The sequence below is a fragment of the Sapajus apella genome, unplaced genomic scaffold, assembly GCF_009761245.1.
Source record: "Sapajus apella isolate SASKATOON/1434 unplaced genomic scaffold, GSC_monkey_1.0 scaffold153, whole genome shotgun sequence".
Lineage (NCBI taxonomy): Eukaryota > Metazoa > Chordata > Mammalia > Primates > Cebidae > Sapajus > Sapajus apella.
The window spans coordinates 1689991-1714091 of NW_022437093.1; the positions used below are offsets into that span (position 1 = coordinate 1689991).

At 34.8% G+C, this 24101-nt stretch overlaps 1 protein-coding gene and 1 pseudogene across 2 annotated transcripts in view; both read right to left on the reverse strand.

Moving 5' to 3' along the window:
* Positions 1–24101, reverse strand: part of EFCAB13 (EF-hand calcium binding domain 13) — a 237660-nt gene that overhangs the window by 70354 nt on the left and 143205 nt on the right. Inside the window, exons 36-37 of the mRNA XM_032265955.1 lie at positions 10521–10625; positions 1294–1347 (exon numbers count right to left, since the gene is read on the reverse strand). Of these exons, the coding sequence (XP_032121846.1) occupies positions 1294–1347; positions 10521–10625 (159 nt within the window). The remainder of the gene's footprint in view (positions 1–1293; positions 1348–10520; positions 10626–24101) is intronic.
* On the reverse strand, positions 4767–6302 carry LOC116541641 (annotated as a pseudogene). Its single transcript, XR_004264880.1, has one exon. The product of XR_004264880.1 is annotated as a serine/threonine-protein phosphatase 2A regulatory subunit B'' subunit gamma pseudogene (transcript).

Here is a 24101-nt window from a genome sequence, read left to right on the forward strand (position 1 = left end):
ACATATCTGTAGATATATACATATAATTACATATACATATATACATATCTGCAGATATATACATATAATTACATGGACATATACACATATCTGTAGATATATACAAATAATTATATATGTATACATATACTTTAAAATTACACATATACTTTAAAAAAATTATTTATGTATTATATATCTGTAGATATATACATATAATTATATACCCTAAACAATGGAAGAGTAAAACCAACAGATTTCTGGAAATTGAAGTTAAAGAGGATTAAAGGCACTAATATTCTTTGATTCTATGGTAGAGAGTCAAGAGATACTGTCAAAAGGATATGGAAGAAGAAATAGAGGCTAGTGTTTATTATTTAAAGTTACTAATTCAATGAACAGAAGAAGCGAAACTAATCTTTTATGTATAACAACTTGAGAAAGGGAAGGGATGTGGAAGCTACATCAGGAGCAAAACTATCATCATCATCAGTAGCAGGGTGTCAATAGATAACATCTAGAACTGCAGATCTTACAGCGTTGTCTGCAGACCATCGGGAATTGCTAAGATCTTTTCAGGGAACCCACAAAGTCAAAACTATTTTCATAACAGTAATTACACATTATTTGCCTTTTTCATTGTGTTGACATTTGTACTGATAATATAAAAACAAAAGTGGGTAAAATTGATGGCATCTGATCACAAACCAAGGCAGAAGCACCAAGCAATACTACTAGTCATTATATTTTTTACTGCCATGACTTTGTGCTAAAATAATAAATAAATTTTACTTAAAAATATCTTGATAATTATATGTCTTTTGAGTATTTTGTATGATGAAATACAGAGAGTACTTCTGCTACATATAGAACTAAAAGAGCTTTCTTGGGGAAAAGCATGTCGTGATTAAGCTATGAGCTGAACTAGCTGCTTTCTCCATGGATAACAGTTTTACTTGAAAGAATGAAAGGCAAACTATACTTATTCAGATATGGATATATGGAAGACCTTTTGAAAATCAGTAAAGTGAACCCATCAGACTTCAAGGAAAACAATTGACAATGTTTGTTGCCAATGATAAAATTCAAGTTTTTAAGTGAAAAGTTAAGGGGAGTGTGACTGGAGGCGGGGAAAAATGGAATAAGGAATTGTTTCATTTTATTTTTAGCCTTTCTGTACCTTTTAATTTTTAACCATTTTAGTAAATGGTAAAAGTAACCTATTAATAAAATACAAGGATGAACAAAAATGGAGAAAAATGTGGAAAGGAGCATACTGCTTTTATCAATCTTGACATGGCAATTTTTGCTCACCTTTAAGCATCTTCACAACCCCTGTCAATGTATTCATATCCATATCTTCATCAGCTATAAGATAAATTCATATATATTGGCATTGATATTCAAAAAATCATTCACATTTGGTAATTTTTACCATTTCTTCTAGAATTTCTTCACCTGTTGTTTTTACTCCCTCATCTCTAAACAGAGAAAATAATACTACCTATCTCATAGGCTTTGAGTAAGCATTAAAAGAGACAGAAGAAGTACTTAGACTTATGCCTGACACACTATATATGCTAAAAAAAAATAGCCACTAGTATTTTTATTTTAAAAGTAATAGAAGCAGAGTCTATATCTATTCTTCTGATATAAAAAGAGTCATACTATATATCTTTTCTCATTTGAATATAACATTGATATTTATAACATCTTTTTAAAATATAAAATCTAATTTGTTAAATTTCCTATCTAATCTCTACATGTAATATATGATCTGGGGGCTTGTTACAGTGGCCTGGAGAATAGTTTTTTCACGGAAAGTAGCCAAACAAATATTCCTAAATATATGGAAAGAAGAAACTCTATTATCAATGTTTCTCCTTTTCACATTTGGCAAGGTCCATAAAAAGAAGTTAAAGGAGATATGATTTTAATTAGCAAACAATTACAAGTAACAGCAGCATGACTTGATGCTACCCTCTGGCCTCTATATATATGCAGATAATTATCTGTGTGGAAAGAAAAAATAAATACCAATTGTACAGTAAAAGAATATGTAAATATAATTTACATGCACATATGTATAATCTTTGAAACTATAATTATTCTCATAAGACCAAGAGAGTAAGAATCAATGATAAGAATCTTTAGTAATACCTCAAACAGACTCTAGGTAACATTAACTGCTGCAAATAAGCCATGTAATTTCTGATTATTTGCTAGGAGGCTAAGAGGCTTTTTGAAGTTTCTTAGCCAACTGTGATTTAAAAGGTTTTGTTCTATAAATTAAGGAAAGTTAATAATTTTTAAAACTTTTAAATTTAAATTTTTGTGGGTACATAGTAGGTGTATTTATTTATGAGTTACATGAGATGTTTAGATACAGGAATGCAATGTATAATAATCATATCATGTAAAATGGAGTATCCAGCCCCTCAAACATTTATCCTTTGTGTTACAAACAATCCAATTATAATCTAGTTATTTTTAAATGTACAATTAAATTATTGTTGACAGTAGTCACCATGTTATCCTATCAAATATGAGGTCTTCTTCATTCTTTCTAACTACTTTTTTTGTACCCATTAACCATTCCCACCTCCCCAACACCTTCTCATTACACTTTCCAGCCTCTGGTAACCATTTTTCTACCCTCTGTCCCCTTGAATTAAAAATTCAATTATTTTAATCTTTAGATCCCAAAAATAAGTGAGAAAATCCAATGTTTGTATTCCTGTGCCTTGCCTATTTCACTTAGCATAATGACCTCCAGTTCCATTCATAGTGGAATGAAAATGACAGGATTTCATTGTTTTTTTATGGCTGAACAGTACTCCATTGTGTATAAGTACCACATTTCCATTATCCATTCACCTGTTGATGAGCACTTACGTTGCTTTAAGTAAAGTTAATAGGTTTTTAATGTAAAATAATACCTACCCATAATACTTGATTATCTTTAAAGCATGTACTTGCATCACACATAGTTGGATTTAGAATGATAATCCCTGAACCAATTGGCAGTACTTTTCCAGACTGGTCATAGATTGACAATTTATGTTGAGACCACAACAAAGAGGATGCTAAATACTAAGCTAAAGACTTATATATAGGCAGTGGATATATAATAAGAGAATGTGGTTATGAGAGAAGTGTCTTTGTTTTAGGAATGCCTTTGTTTAATATTTAGCACAACCAACCTGCAAGTAATCAGTGAAAATAAACCAAAATATAAAACAGGAGTAAAGATATTTCTGTAACAATTTTTATAATTGAAATTCTGTGCATCAGGAATTGCAGGCCTCACTGGGGATGGCCTGTCTCTACTCTATGTAGGGTTGGCAGGACTTGCTCAGATGGATGTATTTGGGGTTGACTTGTTCACACATCTAGCTTTTCAACGAGGAAAAGTAGAATATTGGGGCCCCTATTCTTGTGGTCTTTCACCCTTTAAGACTTCTTAAAGGATGTCCCCTTGTGATCTTAAAATCTCCCAAGGTTTCTCTTTCTCCGTGGAATTCTTTGCTGCAGCTCAGGGATCCAATAATGAAAGCAGAAGTTGATAGGGCTATTAAAATCCAGATTTGCAAGACCCAGGATGTGACTTCCACCACATTCTATTCATTAAGAAAAGTCACAATACTAACCCAGATTCAAAGGATAGGGAGATACTCTACCTCTTACAGAGTAGAATGGTAAAATAAAATTATAAAGAATTGGGAAGAATTATTATAGTCTTGAAAATAATCTATCTTATATAGATAAATAGATGGCAATAAAAAATGTGGCAAAGTATTAACAATTTTTGAATACAGATGTTGGGTAAACAGATGTTCATTATGTTATATCTGCAAATTTTCTGCAGGTTTAAAATATTTGAAAATAAAATCTGAGAGAACACTTGGCAGATTCTTCTTCATGTACCACCTCCAGGTGCTCATGACAGAAAGATTGGGGCATGGCACAGGATCAGAAAGTGCCTTCCACATTGAAGCCAGACTGGAGGAGAGGAGTAACCACCATCATGTAAAAGACACAAGGCCTGCATGGGCCCTTCTTTCATAAGGCTCAAAAGCTGTATGCTGCTGGGAAGGGGCAACAAATTCTGTCATTCTCAAGGCACAAATCACAAAACACACTGAGGGTTGGTGAGATAGGAAATAGTAAATTGAAAAACTTCCCTCCCCCTGAGAGAGAAGTAGGATACCATCTTGGGGCTAGGATCCTATGCCAATGCCAAGTAATATCTCCAACTACTGGAAAAGGAACAAGAAGCTGTCTCCCACACAAGGCCCACTACAATGAAATGCAGTGTTTGGCTGCCACAGAGAGGAGGCATAGGATAAAAACAAAAATTAACGGCAGCTAAAGAAAAAGAACATATTACATAAAGAGGAAAAGTATTGTAGCACACTTCTCAACAAAAACTATGCAAGACAGGATATTATGCAGTTATATCTTTAAAATACTAGAATACAAGTAGAGTGGGGAAGTTGTCAACCCATAATTCTATACAAAGGGAAAAAACCTTTCAAAATGAAGGAAAAATTAAAATCTTTCACCCCTATGGAGAGATCCACATGGCAAGGAACAAAGGCCTCTGGCCAATAGACCCAGGGGGTACTAAAGTTGCTACTAGCAATAACTGTGCAAGTGAGTAATCTTGGAGGTGAATCCTCCAACCTCAGCGAAACTTTCAGATGACTGCAACCCTAACCTACATCTTAACTGCAGCCTCATCAGAGATCCTAAGCCAGAGCCACCCCTTATGCCACTCCTATAGGTTTTTTTTTTTCTCTAGACATATATGTTTTATTTTGACCATTTCTAAGGATTTTGCTTTAAAGGCTTTACATGCAGCATTCAAATATCTCTTACTGAAGACAATCTAGTCTTTCAGAGATCATGTATCATCAAGGTCTGCAGAGTTTTCACTGTCATTTGCAATAAGAGCTTCTCTGTTCTCATAAGTCCAGAAGCCATTCAAATCAATTAGAATGGTGGTAACTGTGTCTCCTTGATTAATGTTGATTAAATCCTGAAGAGAGATTTTCAAAGGATCCTTTTGTTTTACCATGTCAAAGATTTCATCCTTGACATCTTGAAATGAAACAGGATCTTGTCCATGGATTTTCATTAGTTCCTGTATGGCCCTAACGAAATAATTAAGTGAAAAGACATTCAGATATCCTTTGTTCTCAATATCAAGCAATTTGAAAATATATTGTAGAGCTGCAGGTTCCTTTCTATTTTCTAATGCAAGGACAAAGTCCAAGTAGGTCTTATAGTCCATTTCTCCATCATAAGTGAGACACTCCTGGAAAACACGGTCTAAGAAGACATTGGTCATGGTAGCTGTTCCATAGCGTGAGAGTTCTTCTTTACTGAGCATGCCATTGTGATCTTTATCAAGATTCAAGTACTGGCCATAAACTCTTAGGGCAGAAGGAGCAGAAAACCAATTTGTTTCTTGACTCTCCTTGGACAGTTCCTCATCCCTTAGCTCCAATAAATCATCTAGGAAGCTGCATGCTAAAATATCTTGAATTTTTATCTTTCCTGTTCTTAGAGGATCTAAAAAGAAGAAGAACTTCCTAACTGCTGTACAAACATAAAAGGAGTAGAAAGATTTTTCCAGACCATCTAATTGTGGCAATGTAGGGATAAGTTCCAATATGTAGTTTTCTAAATCAGATTCCCGAAGGTACCCCTGCCCAGCGACATCGTATAAACTGAGTCCTATTCTTGTCTGATGAAGTTAAACTTTTCTCATGACATAATTAAAGAACTGCATGATGGAAATTCTTCCATATGAATCTGTATGAAGGAGTTTAGCGAAGACTTTTGCTGTGAAAAATTGTTGCACTTTGCTCCAGACTTTTCATCAACCTTCAAAAAATTTTCATAATTGATCATCACTTCCTCTCCAATCATAGGTGGTGTCTGGTGTTTGTCCAGCAAAAACCATAAGTTCTGTAATTCTTCATTATCTAACAGTTCTCTGCTTTTTCTTTGTAGAAAGACAGCTCTTGATTCCTCTCTTAATTTCTGCAGTAAGACTTCATCTTCAGCAGGCAGCCTATAATAAAACCGGGGAATGGTCTTATAGAATTCATTTGTGTTTTTTCTACCTCCTTTCCATTCAGAGTAATATTTTGTAAATAAATCCATTTCTTCATCTTTTAATTCTTGTTCACTTTTTTTTTTTTTGTTTGGACGGGTGTTGGGTGTCGCTAAGCGCTGGCGAAGAACTTCTTTCCAGTCCATGGCCGACTCCCGCGCAGTAGCTTCTGTATTTGCTGTTTCCTACCCGCTCCACCCTGCCACTCCCATATTTTTGATCCACTGAAGCTGTATGCAAATAAGTGGTTCTCATTTTAAGCCGTTAAGTTTTGGGAGTGATTTGTTATATAACAATAAGTAATTAATACTTATTAAATAGGTAAAATAGGCCATAAAATAAACTTCAACCAATTCAAAAGAATATAAATTATATAGTGTATGATTTCTGACCAGAACAGAATTAAACCAGAAAACAATAACAGAAAAATATTGCAAGACTGCACAAACCTTTGGAAATTCAATAACACACTAAATAATCTATAGGTCAAAGTGGAAATCATAAGAATAATTAGAAAATATTTTGAATTGAATGATAAAAATACAATAAAACTGTAGGATATAGTTCAGTAGCGCTGAAAGAAAAAGTGGGTAGTATTTATGGTTATACTAGAAAGAAAGCTATCAAGACAGTGACCTAATCTTCCACTTGACAAGAAAAACAACATTAATCTAAAGCAAGAACAAGCAAGCAAATAAAGAACAGAAGGTGGTAAAATTGAAAACATAAAACTAAGAGAATAAATCAATGAAACTATAAGCTGGTTTTAATAAATAAATAAAATTGGTAATATGATCAAAAAATAACAGAGAATACACAAATAACCAACCAACAATCAGGAATAAAAGAGGGGAAAACAACTACAGATCCTGGAGGCAATAAACAGGTAATAAGCAAATATAATGAGCAACTTTTTATCTATAAATGTTCTATCTAAAAAAAAGAACAAATTTCTTGAAACACAAACTATCAAGGATCTCTAAAACAAAATAGGTAGGCAAAATATTCATGTATCTATCTATTAAAGAAATTAAATGAATACTTAAAACCTTCCAATCGAGAAAATTCCAAAAGAGGAAGGCTTCAATGATCAATTCAATTGAACGTTTAAGGAAAAAATGATACTAATTCTATACAAGCTCTTCCGGAAAACAGGAGAGGGAGGGACACTTTCCAATTCTTCCTATGAGAGCAGCGTTACTCTGACACTATAATCACATGAAGATAGTATAAGAAAAAAAGGTACGATCTGGCCAAATTCAATGGCTCATGCCTGTAGTCCCAGCTACTCACAAGACTGAGGCAGAAGGATCACTACAGTTCAGGAAGTTGAGGCTGCAGTGAGCCATGATCATGCCACTGCACTCCAGCCTGGGCAACAGAGTAAGACAATTGTCTCAAAAACAGAAAACAAACAAGCAAAACAAAATAAAAACCCTCCAATCTAAACTTCTTCATGAACTTAGGTGTAAATATCCTCAAAAATATTTGCAAATTGAATCAAGCAATATATTTAAGAGATAATATATTATGACCAAATGAGAGTTATCCTACGAGTACAAAATTGGTTTAACATTAGAAAGTCAATCAATGTAATTTACTATATTAACTAAATAAGGAAAAAAAGCTGAACACTTCAATGGATGCAGATAAAGCATTTAACAGAATTGATTATCCATAAATGATAACTCTCGGGAAACTAGGAATTAAATGAAATTCCTTCAATCTTCAATGAAGGGCGTTGAAAAACACATAACATCATACTGAATGGTGAAAAACTGATTTCTTTCCCCCTAAAATGGGAACAAGGGAAGGATATCTGGTCTCATCACTCCTATTCAACTTTGTGCTGGAGGTCCTAGCCAGTACAATAAGGCAAGGAAAACAAAGGGCATGTGGATGTGGATTAGAAAAATAAAGCCTTTAATCCTAGCACTTTGGGAGGCTGAGGTGGTAGATCATGAGGTCAGGAGTTCAAGACAAGCCTGTCCAAGATGGTGAAACCCTGTCTCTACTAAAAATACAAAAATTAGCTGGGCGTAGTGCCTGGTGCCTGTAATCTCAGCTACTCGGGAGGCTGAGGCAGAGAATTGCTTTAACCCACAGTAAGCCGAGATAGTGCCACTGCATTCCAGTCTGGGTGACAGAGCAAGACTCTTGTCTCAAAAAAAAAAAAAAAAAAAAAAAAAGAAAAAAAAAAAAAATAAAGAAATAAACCCAGTCTCTATTCATAGAGATATATATATTTTCAATGAAAATTCTAAAGATTCTGCCAAAAAAGTTAAAACTAGCAGATGAATTTACAGACCAATCTATAAAAATACATGATGTTTTTATATACTAATAATAAATAATTAGAAATTGAAAGATTTTTGAATTGTTATTTGCAGTAGTACCAACAACCATGAAATACTTAAGTATAAATCAGGCAAAACATGTATAAGATCTGTGTGCTATCAGTACCACAGGAAATGTAAGAAAACCATACACATACTTACAGATCTCTGTGTTAAAAACTATAAAACACTAATGAGCAAAATCAAAGATAAATAAATGAAGACATATACCTTGTCATAGATTAGAAGATTCAATATTGTTAAATTGTCAATTTTCCCAAATTGATTGATTAAATGCAATGTTAATAAAAATCTTAGCAGAAATTTCAGGTAGAAATTGAGAAGCTGATTCTAAAATTTATATGAAAAAGCAAAAAACAAAAAAAAATCATAAATACAATAATTTCTTTAGAGGGACAGGATTAATTAAAAAAAAGAAATAAAAAAATACAATAGCCAAAACAATTTTGCAAAAAAAGAACAAAGTTGGTAGACAATAAGACTTCAAGACTTATTATAGCCGGGCGCGGTGGCTCAAGCCTGTAATCCCAGCACTTTGGGAGGCTGAGGCGGGTGGATCACGAGGTCAAGAGAGCGAGACCATCCTGGTCAACATGGTGAAACCCCGTCTCTACTAAAAATACAAAAAATTAGCTGGGCATGGTGGTGCGTGCCTGTAATCCCAGCTACTCAGGAGGCTGAGGCAGGAGAATTGCCTGAACCCAGGAGGCGGAGGTTGCGGTGAGCCGAGATTGCGCCATTGCACTCCAGCCTGGGTAACAAGAGCGAAACTCCAGCCTGGCAAACAAGAGCGAATCTCCCTTTCAAAAAAAAAAAAAAAAACTTGTTGTTCATCATTACTTGTCCATAGGGAAATACAAATTAAAGCCACAATGAAATACCAATACACACATATGATGATAGTAAAAAATGTATAGCTTATGCTACCGAGTGCTAGGAAGTCTGCAGAGCAACTGAAATGCCAATATCAGAGATGGTACAGCCACTTTGAAAAAAACAATAGCAGTTTTTTCTAGTCACTACAAACTTATAGTGTAGTCAAACTATAAGTTTAAATGTTTGTAGTGACTATAACCATAAAAAACTGGAGCAATCCAATGTCTAATATCAGGAGAAAGGATAAACAAATGTTGATAAACCCATCCAATGAAATACTATTTAGCAAAAAGAGGAGAGAACTACTGAAACTTTCAACACCACTGATGGATCTCGAAACCTTGTTGAGTAAAGCAGCCATACACAAAATATTATATACATAAGATTATACTGTATAATTCCATTTAGAGGAAGTTCTGTAACAGGCAAAATAATCAATGGTAATAAGAATGTGGTAGAAATGTGGTTTGTCTCTTGGGAGGGAATAAGTAACTAACTGGCAAGGAGCATAAGGAAATTCTCTGGAAAGGTGAATTCATCACCCATATCTATGAATATTGTTTTCCTTTATTCTGTAGCTGTGATTTACTTTCAAATGACAGAAAAGCAAAGAGACTTGGAGACTCCATTCCTGACTAGATAGATTATTCAATTCTGTTATTTACCCTTATTTATAACACTTCTCCACAATCCCCTTGGAAAGTAAAGACTGGTTAATTTCAAAGTGTCTCAGGGGTGTGTTATTGCTGTATTTAGAATTATTTTTCTCCCAGTTGTTGCAAATAGTATTCCTTAAATATTTATTGAATAAAAAAGCCGATCATATTGTAATCTTAATCTGTGGTTTTATTATACATACATTATACTCAATTTTAAAAAATGAAAACAGTTGAGGCAAAAATACAGGTGTGCATAGTCACTAAAGGTTTTTGAACAGCAGGGTAGCACATTAAAAGCTGTGCTTTAGGGAGAATAATCTGACAGGAGGGTGAATCAGGTACTAATGTCTAAGAAGTTTACTATTGCTTAGACTGTCAAATAGTAAGTAGCAGGACTTTTGTAATGGTATGAAAATAATTTAAAAAAAATATTTAGCCTAGGCAATTGAAATAAGTACAGAATTAGAAACTCCCACAGAAAAGTCTCCAAAGTCATAACCATAATGAGATATTTTAAAGCCTCACCAGTAGCAGACAGGTGGTCTAGTAGATATTGTTGTTCTTCTTCTGTAAGTTTTATATCCATGTTTTTCAGAATAGCATCCACGTTACTGACATCAATCTTCTCTCCTTTAGAAAACAAGTGTATTGATGGGAATAAGAAAAATAACAAATCATACAACAGTGTGAAGTTTATGTGTTATAAGTCCTACTTGCTGTTTGAAATAATGAAAGAAAATCATCCCTTGGTGTTTATTGTACTTCAGAACACAAATCCTTAACTTTATAAAGATGAATAAAACATTTTGATCAGGTAATTATTTAATTAATTATGGCAATGCAGAAACCAAACAATAATCAATAAAGGCTTTAAAAAGTTGAGTTGGAAGGCTTGATTTTACTTGAATTGCCAACTTTACAATCTCTATTTATTAAATTAAAACAATTATTCAAGGTATGATTTTCCATGAATACCTATAATTTTGTGATTTTTTTACTTGCCAAGATTACTAAGAAATCTAAAAGTAATAAAATAGCATGCTGTCTCAAAACAATAATATTACTAAATATTTTTTCAGATCTAGATGTAGCCAAAAGAAATCTCACGTAATAAGAAATGGCCATATAATAACAAAATAACATGGAAGGGAAACTATTAAACTAGTTGTCTAAGAACAAAATGAGTATTTTAAAATAAATGTGTTGTCTCTATGTTTACCAAATGAACTATATTTTTAAAAAGTATATACAAAAACAATGTTGCCACAGCTAGTACTATAAGTTTTAGAAGTTCATTTTACTTATTCATATTTTTAGCTCCTAATATAGTGTCTAGCACTGCCTAGTTATTCAGTAAATATTTGTTTAATTAACAAATTTTAACTCACCTATGACTGCCCTATCTTTTATTCCATTTTTCTTTTTTACTTCATTATCAGCTCCAAAATAAAGAACAAATTATGTCACAATTATAGTAAGTTTTATCAAATCATTAATGTTAAACATAGCAGTTCTGGGATGTTGTATATATTGACCTATAACCTCATTTAATTAAAAATAAGTGTAAGGCACAGAAAAAAAAGAAGGGTATCAAGAATAATTAAGATTCTTGTTTCTGAGACTTAATGAATGAGTCACAAAATAAGGTACCTCTGAAATATGTAATAGACCAAAAAACAAACAAACAAAAAAAATCCCAGTATTTAAGTTTTTTAATATCTTTTAGAACTCTACATGAGTTCCTTTTTAGATGATGAAGGGAAGATGCTCCATCTGTTCTATTCATTCTGCTACTGTAAGGAGATAGGGATATGGTGCTTTTTCCTCTTATTATCTAACAAAATAAACTTTTTTGAGTAATCCATTTTAGTGAGCTTTCCCTTCTAATTTGTGTATACTAACCAAAAATAATATGCTTATAGTCCATTAGGAGCCCTAGAAGGCAGCAAGACACATAGACTTTTTTGAGAAACCATAGCAAGGAGAAAGTAGTAAAGAAATGCCAGTACTGATATGTAAGAAGAAAGGTCTCTGACAGCCACCAAATTTTCCACAGCTCCAGTATGGCATGCAAGAATGGCAAAATATTTTCCATGACACAGTGAAGGGAACAGAGGCTTGTAAGAGTCAAAAGCCCCAAAGCAGCCTGGCAGTCAAGCTAAAAGTGCAAAGTAACCAATGCAAGGGCATGTTGCAAGATAAAATGCCAGGTAAAAATTCAGGTCATTCAGTTAGTGCCAACATGAAAGGACAAATGAGGATCAGAACAGACATATCATCATAAAGATATATGAAGAGAGGCGCCTCCCTTTCCCCATGCACCTCTACACAAATCTCCCAGAACATAGACGCAACCCTCTGGAGAAGGGAGAAATGAGAACATCTTGATTTAACTTATAAAAATGCTGATTGGAACCTAATTTATTCCAGTAGTTAAGATCACTCAGAACACAAACTCACGTGTGCAAATACTTTAATATCCTTAATTCGACCAAGATAAGATAAAACATAAAAAGTCAAGATTTTGTACTCATGAGTTTAATTGTAATACTCACTAGACTGTAGGCTATATTGAGGAATTTTCTTATTTATCTTCATATTCTCAATGCCTAGTTCAGTGGCTGCCCACAATAAATACACAGTAAATATTTATTGATTAAAAGAAAGAATAAACTGATTAATTACATAGCAGATCTTTAATAAATAACTATTCAAAAGCATTATTAATTCCCTGATCACTATATAGAGAATACATTTTCATAAACAACATTAAACACAGTGCGAATGCCAACTCAAATGTTTACATCAGTGGTTCTTAACTGGGCGATTTTGCCTCCCAGGAAACATTTGGCAATTTCTGGAAACATTTTTGGTTGTCACAATTATGGAGTGCTACTGGAATCTAATGGATAGAGGACAGAGATGCTGCTAAACATGTGGCAATGCACAGGACAGCTCCCCACAACAAAGAATTACCTAATCCAAAATATCAATAGTGCCAAGGTTCAGAAACCCTGATCAAATTTTTTTGTCTTTGTATAATCTAACAAGTCAAGCACATAGTGTTTTGGTTTCATAGTTAGGCACAAAATACAGCCATACTTCTAATGAACTACCATAACTATAAATTGAGTTTAAAAATCTTCTTGAATTGCCTGAAAATATCTCATTTAATCCATGGCTTAACTAAATTTCCGCTTTACTACTTAGCAGCTAATAAATTAATACTCATACAGCTATAAATCATCTAACTGTATGATTACTGATTGATTTATTGGTAAATGGAAATAACAAAATCTAGTTCAAAGGATTATTGTGAGAAATAGATAATATATGTATAATACTTTGCACAGTGATTCGAAGTAGTGAACATTCTATATGATGGCTACCATTATAATGTTAAATATTTGTTAAATATTTGTAAATCTAAATCTCAGATCAGACAACCCTTCTAAGCTACAGGCCTATCTATCCAATGAACTATTGGACATTGTTTGATGGGGAACATCATTTCCCTATCTTCAAATCCCCACAGAGTGAAATAATTTTAATTATGTTACCCAGAGGTAAAGAAAAGGGGACTGCTTCTAATCTCTGTCCTTGCCTCCCCAACCCTTGCTCAACACTGTCTTCAGTCTAATTCTTTTCCAATTCATTTACCACACTGCTACCAGAGTGAGTGATTACACCAAAGTACAAATTTGATTACCTCAGGATACTTAAAAATTCTTCAATAATCTTTGTATACTGACATGGAAGCATGTTCATGATATAATGATTAATACAAAAGGCATTTTATATTAAAAATAGAGAACAAAGCACTTAAGCATGAAAATAAACAATGAGAGTACTGAATTATAGCTCATTGAATTCAATCCATGAGTCTATACTGATATAAACAAATGAATAAATAAATAAATGAGGAAAAGAAAGCCTTTACTTACATTATACTGATATGTGTGAGGAGGAAAAAGCTTTCTCTTAAATTAGAATTCCAATTAATAAATATTTAAAAAAATAGAATTAGAAAATTAATCTTTCAATAAAATACCTAGGAATACAGCTAACTAGGGATACGAAAGATCTTTACAAAGAGAAGTATAAAACACTGCTCAAAGATATCAGAGATAACACCAACAAATGAAAAAACATTCCATGCTCATAAATAGGAAGAATCAATAGCATTAAAATGGCAAAACTGTCCAAAGCAATTTACAGATTCAGTGCCATTCCTATCAAACTACCAATGACATTCTTCACAGAATTACAAAAAAAAATTCTAAAATTCATAATGAATCAAAAAAGGGCCCGAGTAGCCAGTATAATACTAAGCAAAAAAGAACAAAGCAGAAGGCATCATACTACCTGAATTCAAACTAAAGTACAGAGCTAAAGTAACCAAAACAGGATGGTATTGGTTCAAAAACAGACACACAGACCAATGGAACAGAATAGTTTAGAAATAAGGCCACACACCTACAACCATCTGATCTTTGACAAAGCTCCCAAAAATAACCAGTGGGAAATTACTCTCTATTCAATAAATGGTGCTGGGATAACTGGCTAGCCATATGCAAAACACTGAAACTGACCCCTTCCTTACCTCATTTACAAAAATCAAATCAAGATGGATTAAAAACTTACATTAAATTTAAAACTTAAAACTATAAACAACCCTGGAAGACAATCTAGGAAACTATTCCAGACATAGGAATGGGCAAGGATTTCATGATGAAAACTCCAAAAGCAATTGCAACAAAAGTAAAATTTGACAAATGGGATCCAATTAAACTAAACAGCTTCTGCACAGCAAAAGAAATTATCAACAGAGTAAACAGGCAACCTACAGAATGGAAAAAAAATTTTGCAAACTATGCATCTGAAAAAGTTCCAATATCCAGCATCTATAAGGAAATTAAACAAATTTACAAGGAAAAAAAAGCCATTAAAAAGTGGGCAAAGGACATGAACAGACACATTTCAAAAGAAGATACATTTGGTCAGCAAGATTATGAATAAAATCTCAATATTACTGATATGGTTTGGCTATATCCCCACCCAAATCTCATCTTGAATTCCCACATGTTGTAGGAGGGACCCAGTGGGAGGTAACTGAATCATGGGGGCAGATGTTTCCCATGCTGTTCTCATAGTAGTGAGTAAGTCTCACAAGATCTGATGGTGATATAAGGTGGAGTTTTACTGTACAAGCTCTCTTTGCCAGCCACCCTCCACGTAAGATGTGCCTTGCTCCCCCTTGCCTTCTGCCATGATTGTGAGGCCTCCCCATCCATGTGGAACTGTAAGTCCATTAAACCTCTTTCTTTTGTAAATTGCTCAGTCTTGGGCATGTCTTTATCAACAGCATGAAAACAAACTAATACAGTAAATTGATTCCTGTAGAGTGGGGCACTCCTGAAAAGATACCTGAAAATGTAGAAATCATTTTGGTACTGGGTGACAGGCAGAGGTTGGAATAGTTGGAGGGCTCAGAGAAGATAGAAAAATGTGGGAAAGTTTGGAACTTCCTAGATACTTGTTGAATGGCTTTGACAAAAATGCTGATAATGATATGAACAATGAAATCCAGCCAGAGGTGGTCTCACACGGAGATGAGGAACTTAGCAAGAAGATTGGTAGCATTTTGCCTCTATCCTAGAGATTTGCAGAACTTTGAACTTGAGAGAGATGATTTTAGAGTATCTGGCAGAAGAAATTTCTAAGCAGCAAAGCATTCAAGAGGTAACTTGGGTGCTGTTAAAAGTATTCAGTTTTAAAAGGAAAGCATAGCATAAAAGTTTGGAAAATTTGCAGCCTGACAATGTGAGAGGAAAAAAAAAAATCCCATTTTCTGGGGAGAAATTCAAGCTGGCTGTAGAAATTTTCATAAATAACAAGGACATGAATATTAAACCCCAGGGCAATGGGGAAAATGTCTCCAGGGCATGTCATAGGTCTTCATGGCAGCCCCTCCCATCACAGGCCCAGAGGTCTAGGAGAAAAAAATGGTGTCATAGGCCAGGCCCAGAGCCCCCCTGCTATGTGCAGCCTAGGGACTTGGTGTCCTACATCCCAGTCACTCAGGATACAAAATCAATGTACAAATGTCAGTAGCACTCCTATATACCAACAACCTCCAAACTGAGAGCCAAATCAAGAATGCAACCCAATTTACAATACATACAAAAATATAAAATACCTAGGACTACAGCTAACCAAGGAGGTGAAAGACCTCCACAATGAGAACTACAAAACACTGCTCAAATAACAACTTAGTTAAATTACAGCAATTTGCAAATAGCCTAATTCTAAGTCCTAGTTTGGTCATTTTTTAACTAATATTATTTTTACCTTCATAAGAACCCTTAGTAATAGACAACTGCAATCAAGACTCTGGGGCTCACATACTCTAAAATCAACCACACAATTGGGCATAAAACAACCCTCAGCAAATACCAAAAAAAGAAATCATAACAACCATACTCTCAGACCACAGTGTGATACAAATATAAATCAATGCTAAGAAAATCACTCAAAACCATAAAATAAATGGAAATTAAATGACCTTCTTTTGAATAACTTGTGGGTAAATAACAGAATTAAGGCAGAAATAAAGAATTTATTTGAAAGTAATAAAAAACATACCAGATTCTCTGGGACATGGCCACAGTAGTATTAAGGGAGAAGTTTAAAGCACTAAACACCCAAATCAAAAAGTTAGAAAGATCTCAAATTAATAAACCAACATCACATCCAAAGGAACTAAAGAAACAAGAGCAAACAAACTCCAAAACAAGAAATAACCAAAATCAGAGCTGAACTAAAGAAAACTGAGATGTGAAGAACCATACAAAAGATCAATAAATACAGGAGATAATTCTTTGAAATAATAAGATAGATAGAACACTAGCTAGACTTAGAAAAAGAGAAGATTCAAATAAACACAACCAATGACAAAGGGGCTGTTACCACTGATCCCACAGAAACACAAACAACCCTCAGAAACTTATGAACACCTAGAAAACTTAGAATAAACAGATAAATACCTGGAAACATACAACCTCCCAAGATTGAACCAAGAAGAGACTGAGTCCCTGAACATATGAATAATGAGTTCCTAAATTGAATCAGTAATTAAAAAAAAAAAACTTACCAGTTAGAAAATGTCCAAGACCAGATAGATTCACAGTAGAATTTTATCATATACATAAGGAAGAGCTGGTACTAAACCTACTGAAACAAAAACTCAGGCCAATATCCTTGCTATTCCTATCAAACTACCAATGACATTCCTCACAGAATTAGAAAACACTATTTTAAAAGTCATATGGAACCAAAAAAAGAGCCTGAATAGTAAAGGCAATCCTAAGTAAAAAGAGCAAAGCTGGAAGCATCATGTTATTTGATTTCAAACCATACTATGAGGCTACAGTAATAAACACAGCATGGTACTCGTACAAAAACAGACACATAGACCAATGGAACAGATTAGAGAACTCAGAAATAAAGCCACACATCTACAATGATCTGATCTTAAACAAAATCCACAAAAACAAGCAATGGGAAAAGAACTGCCTATTTAATAAATGGTGCTAATTGGCTAGCCATATGCAGAAGACTGAAACTGGACCCCTTCCTTATACTATATACAAAAATAAACTCAAGATGGATTAAAGACTTAAATCTAAAATCAAAAACTATAAAGACGCTGAAGGCAATCTAGGAAATACCAGTCTGGACATAGGACCTGGCAACAATTTCATGACAAAGACACAAAAAAGCAACTGCAACAAACGCAAAACTTGACAAATGGGACCTAATAAAACTAAGGAGCTTCTGCACAGCAAAAGAAACTATTAACAGCATAAACAGACCACCTACAAACTGGGAGAAAATTTTTGTAAACTATGCATCTGACAAAGGTCTAATATTCAGGATCTATAAGAAACTTAAACTTACAATCCAAAACAACCCCATTAAAACATAGGCAAAAGGATATACAAGGTATAGCAAGATGATGGACCCGAAGGCTCTACCAATCATCCCCTTGCAAGGACACCAATATAACTGTCTACACACACACACACACACACACACACACACACACACACACACCCCTTCATGAGAACTGAAAATCAGGTGAGTCCTCATAGTACCTGATTTTAACTCTGCATTGCTGAAAGAGGCACTGAAGAGAGAAAATACAGTCTTGAATCCCCAGTGCCACTCCTACTCAATCCCCAGCAGCAGCAAAAGAGAGAGAACATAGAAATTGTGAAGCACTGAACTCCTATTACAGGCAGAAAGGAAAACCAGACCAAACTCAGCTGATGCCCACCCAAGGAGGGAGCATTTAAAATAGCCCTGGCCAGAAGGGAATCAATGATGTCAGTGGTCAAAATGAGTCCTTGCACACCTTGCCACTGTGGGCTAAAGTGTTCAGTGCTCTAAGTAAACTTGAAAGGTAGTCTAGGCCATAAGGACTGCAACTCATAGGCAAGTCCCAGTGCTGTACTGAGACCAGAGACAGTGGACTGGTGGGGGGGCACATGACCTACTAAGACACCAGCTGGAGTAACTAAGGGACTGCTGGCATCACCTCTCCCCTAATTCCAGGCTGCACAGCTTGTGGCTTCAAAAGAGACTCCTTCCTTCCGCTTGAAGACAGGAGAGAGAAGTGGAGCAGCACTTTGTTTGCATCTTGGATAGGAGTTGAGCCACAGTGGGATGGGGCACCAGTCAGAATTTTAAGTCCCCTGTTACAGGCTCTAGCTCTCACACAACTTTTCTAGACATACCATGGATGAGAAGGGAAGCCACAGCCTTGATAGGAAGGACCAGTGCTGGCAGCATTCATCACCTTCTAAGTGAAGAGCCCTTGGACCCCCAAATAACCAGCAGCAATACCCAGTACTACATCAAGGGACTTTGGTGAGCCTCTGAGAATTGCCGGCTTCAGGTGTGACTCAGCACGTTACCAGCTGTGGTGGCTATGAGGTGAAACTCCTTCTGCTTGAGAAAAGCAACTTTGTCTTACGCCTTAGGTACCAGGATGGCCACAGAAGGGTAGAGCACCAAGCAGCCTCTTGGGGTCCCAATTCCAGGATTTGACTCTTAGATGGCATCTCTAGATCTGCCCTAGGCCAGAAGAAAACCCATTGCCCTCAAGAATGCGTCCCAAGTCAAGCAGCATTCAACACAAAGTGACTTAAGAGCCCTTGGCAGTAGTCTGGCAGTATTTCTCATAGCCTGTGGTAGCAGTGGCTATAGTGTGAGGCTCCTTAGCCTTTGAAAAGGCAAAGGAAGAAGGGCAAGAACTTCTTTTTATTTGAGTGCCACCTCAGCCACAGTACAAGAGAAAACCACATAGTCCCTGACTTGCAGATGGCACCTCTCGACCTACCTGGGGCCTGGGGAAACATCACTCTGAAGGAAAGGATACAGGCCTTTGCCATGTGCTGATTGCAAAGCCCCACAGCCTTGAGGGAACATAGGAAATAGCCAAGAAGTGTCTACAGCAGGCCTTGGGTGAGACCCAGTGCTGCACTGGCTTTAGGCCTCACACAGTACAGTCACAGCGTTAGTGGCCATAGGGGTGCTTGTGTCACTCCACCCCCAGCTTTAGGTGGCTCAGAACAAAGAGAGAGACTGTTTGGGAGAAAGTAAGATAAAAGAATAAGAATCTACCTGATAAACCAAAGAATTGTCCCGAATCTTATCCAAGACCATCAGGGCTCTACAAGTCTGCAAGAATCACAATGTTACTAGGCTTGCCATGCTCCCTGAAGCAGACACAGCTTAGATCACAATACTCAAGTCCTTTCAAATACCTGGAAGGCCTTCCCAAGGACATGTACAAACAAGCCCAGACAGTGAGACTACAGAAAATACCTAACTCTTCAATGCCCAGACACTGAACAACATCTACTAGCATCAGCAACATTCAAATAAGACGACCTCACCAAATGACTAAGCCAACAGGGAACAATACTGGATAAACAGAGATATGTGACTTTTCAGATGTAGAACTCAAAATAGCTCTGTTGAGGAAACTCAAATAAATTCGATATAACAGAGAAAGAATTCAGAATTCTACCAGATAAATTTAACAAACACACTAAAATAATTAAAAACAATTGCGTAGAAAATCTGGAGCTAAAAAGTACAACTGGCATACAGAAGAAAACATCAGTCTTTTTAATAGCAGAATTGATTAAGCAGAAGAAAGAATTAGTGAGCTTGAAGATGGACTATTTGAAAGCACACAGTCAGAGGAGACAAAAGAAAAAAGAATAAAAAACAACGAAGTATGCCTATAGGATCTAGATAATAGCTTCAAAAGGACAAATCTGTGAGTAGTTGGCCTTAAAGAGGAGATAGAGAAAGAGATAAGGTAGAAAGTTTATTCAAAGGATAATAATAGAGAACTTTCCAAACCTAAGGAAAGATATCAATATCCAAGTACAAGAATGTTCTAAACACCAAGCAGATTTAACCCAAAGAAGACTACTTAAAGTCATTTAATCAAGCTTCCAAAGGTCAAGGATAAAGAAAGAATCCTTAAAGTTGCAAGAAAAAAAAGAGACAAATAACATACAATGGAGCTCCAATATGTTTGGCAGTAGACTTTTCAGTAGAAACCTTACAGGCCAGGAGGGAGTGGCATGACATATTTACAGAGCTATAGGAAAAAAGTTTTACTCTAGAATAGTATATCCAGTGAAAATATTCTTCAAACACAAAGGAAAAGAAAGATCTTCCTAGACAAAGAAAGCTAAGAAATTTTGTCAATACCAGACCTGTCCTACATGAAATGCTAAAAGGAATGCTTCAATCAGAAACAAAAGGACATTAATAAGCAATAAATAATCACATGAAGGTACAAAACTCACTGGTAATAGTAAATACACAGAAAAACATAGAATATTATAACACTACACCTGTGGTATGTAAACTACTCTTATCCTAAGTAGAAAGACAAAAAAATGAATCAATCAAAAATAATAACAGCAGTAACTTTTCAAGACATAAACAGTATAATAAGATATAAATAGGAAAAAACAACACATTAAAAAGGGGACAAAGTGAAGGCATACATTAGTTTTCTTTTTGCTTATTTGTTTGTTTAGGCAAACACATTAAAAAGGGGACAAAGTGAAGGCATACATTAGTTTTCTTTTTGCTTATTTGTTTGTTTAGGCAAACAGTGTTGTTAACAGTTTACAATACTGTGCTATAAGATAGTATTTGTAAGCCTCTTGATAACCTCAAACCAAAAAACATACACAAAAAATAAAAAGCAAGAAACCTAAATCATATCACCAGAAAAAATTACCTTCACTAAAAGAAGACCAGATGGAAAGAAAGAAGAAGAAAAAACCCAGAACAACCAGAAAACAAATTTAAAAATGGCAAGAATAAGTCCTCACTTGTCAATAATAACATTGAATGTAAATAGATTAAACACTTCAATCCAGACACAGAGTGGCTGAATTGAAGAAACAAGATCTACTGATCCGTTGCCTACAAGAAATACATTTCACCTATAAAGGCACACATAGATTAAAAATAAAGGGATGGAAAAAAGATATTCCATGTCAATAGAAACTCAAAAAGACCGGAACTTCCCAGACTTACATCAGAAAAAGTAGATTTCAAGACAAAAGCTATAAGAACAGGCAAAGCAGGTCACTATATAATAGTAAAGGGGTAAATTCAGCAAGAAGATATAACAATTTTAAATGTATATGCACCCAACACTGGAGCACCCAGATGTATAAAGCAAATAGTATTAGAGCTAAACAGAGAAATGGACTCCAATACAATAGTAACTGGAGACTTCAACACCTCACTTTCAGCACTGGACAAATCTTTCAGACAGACTATTAACAAAGACATATCAGACTTAATCTGCACTATAGGCCAAATGAATCTAATAGATATTTACAGAACCTTTCATCCAATGGCTGCAGAATACACATTCTTTTTCTCAGCATATGGATCATTTTCAAGGTTAGACCACATACTAGGTCACAAAACAAGTCTTAAAAACATTAAAAAGAAATTGAAGGCTGGGCACAGTGGCTCACACCTGTAATCCAGTACTTTGGGAGGTCGAGGCAGGTGGATCACTTGAGGTCAGGAGCTCAAGACCAGCCTTATTAACATGGTGAAACCCCATCGCTACTAAAAATAAAAAAATTAGCGGGGCATGGTGGCAGGTGCCTGTAATCCCAGCTACTCAGGAGGCTGAGGAAGGAGAATCACTTGAACCCAGGAGGCAGAGGTTGTAGTGGGCTGAGATCACACCATTGCACTCCAGCCTGGGAGACAAAGTGAAACTCAGGCTCAAAATAAAAATAAAAATTGAAATAATATCCAACAGCTTCTCTGATCACAATGGAATAAAATTAGAAATTAATAACAAGAGAAATTTGGGAAACTATACAAATACATTGAAATTAAACAGTATGCTCCTACATGACTAGGAGATTAATGAAGACACTAAGAAGAAAATTTAAAAATTTATTGAAACAAATGATAAAGGAAACACAATATACTACAACCTATGGGATACAGCTAAAGCAGCCCTAAGATGGAAGTTAATAGCCATAAGTACCTACATGAGAAAAGAAAAAAAAATTCAAATAAACAATCTAACAAAGCATCTTAAAAAAACTAGAAAAGCAAGAGAAAGACAAATTCAAAATTAGTGGAAGAAAAGAAATAATAAAAAGAAATAATAAACAAATAAAACAAAAATACAAAAGATAAATGAAACAAAAAGTTGGCATTTTGAAAAGTTAAACCAAACTGACAACCTTTATCTAGACTAACTAAGAAAAAAACAAAGATACAAACAAATAAAATCAGAAGAGAAAAAGGAGTCATTACAATTTATGCTGCAGAAATTCAAAGGATCATTAGAGGCTACTATGACCAATTATATGTCAATAAATTGGAAAGCCTAGAAGAAATGAACAAATTTCTGGGCACATAAAATCTACCAAGATTGAACCAGGAAGAACTCCAAAATCTGAAGCAATCAGTAATATGTAACAAGATTGAAGACCTAACAAAAAGTCTCCTAGAAAAGAAAAGCACAGAACCTGATGGCTTCACTGCTGAATCATGCCAAACATTTACAGAAGAAATAATGCCAATCCTACTCAAACTATTCTGAAAAATAGAGGACAAGAGAATACTTCCAAACTCATTTTTCAAGGCCAGAATTACCCTGATACCAAAACCAGACAAAAACACATGAAAAAAAAAAAAAACTACAAGTCAGTATCTCTGATGATTGCTGATGCAAAAATCCTCAACAAAATACTAAAACTGAATTCAACAATATATTAGAAAGATCACTCATCATGTTCAAGTGGGATTGACTCCTGGGATGCAAGGATCATCCAACACATGCAACTCAATTAATGTGATACATCATATCAACAACATAAAGGATAAAAACCATTTGATCATTTCAATTGATACTGAAAAAGCATTTGATAAAACTCAACATTCCTTCATGATAAAAACCCTAAAAAATTTTGTATAAAAGAAACATACTTTACCACAATAAAAGCCATATACAACAGACCCACAGCTAGTATCATGTTGAATGGAGAAAAACTGAAAGCTTTTCCTTTAAGATCTAGTACATGACAAGTATGCCTACTGTCACTGCTATATTCAGCATGGTACTGGAAGTCTTAAGTACAGTAATCAGATGAGAGAAAGAAATAAAAGGCATCCAAATTGGGAAGAAGTCAAATTATCCTTGTTTGCAGATAATACGATCTTATATTTGGAAAATCCTAAAGACTCCACCAAAAAACTATTCAGTAAAGTTGCGGGATACAAAACTAACATACACAAGTCAGCAGCATTTCTATATACTAACAGTGAACAATGTGAAAAAGAAATAAAAAATGTAATCCCATTTATAGTAGCCACAAATAAAATTTAATACCTAGGAATTAACGAAAGACCTGATAAATCTCTATAATGAAAACTATAAAACACTGATGAAAAAATTGAAGAAGACACCAAAAACTGGAAAGGTATTTTATGTTCATGAATTAGAAGACTCAATATTGTTAAAAT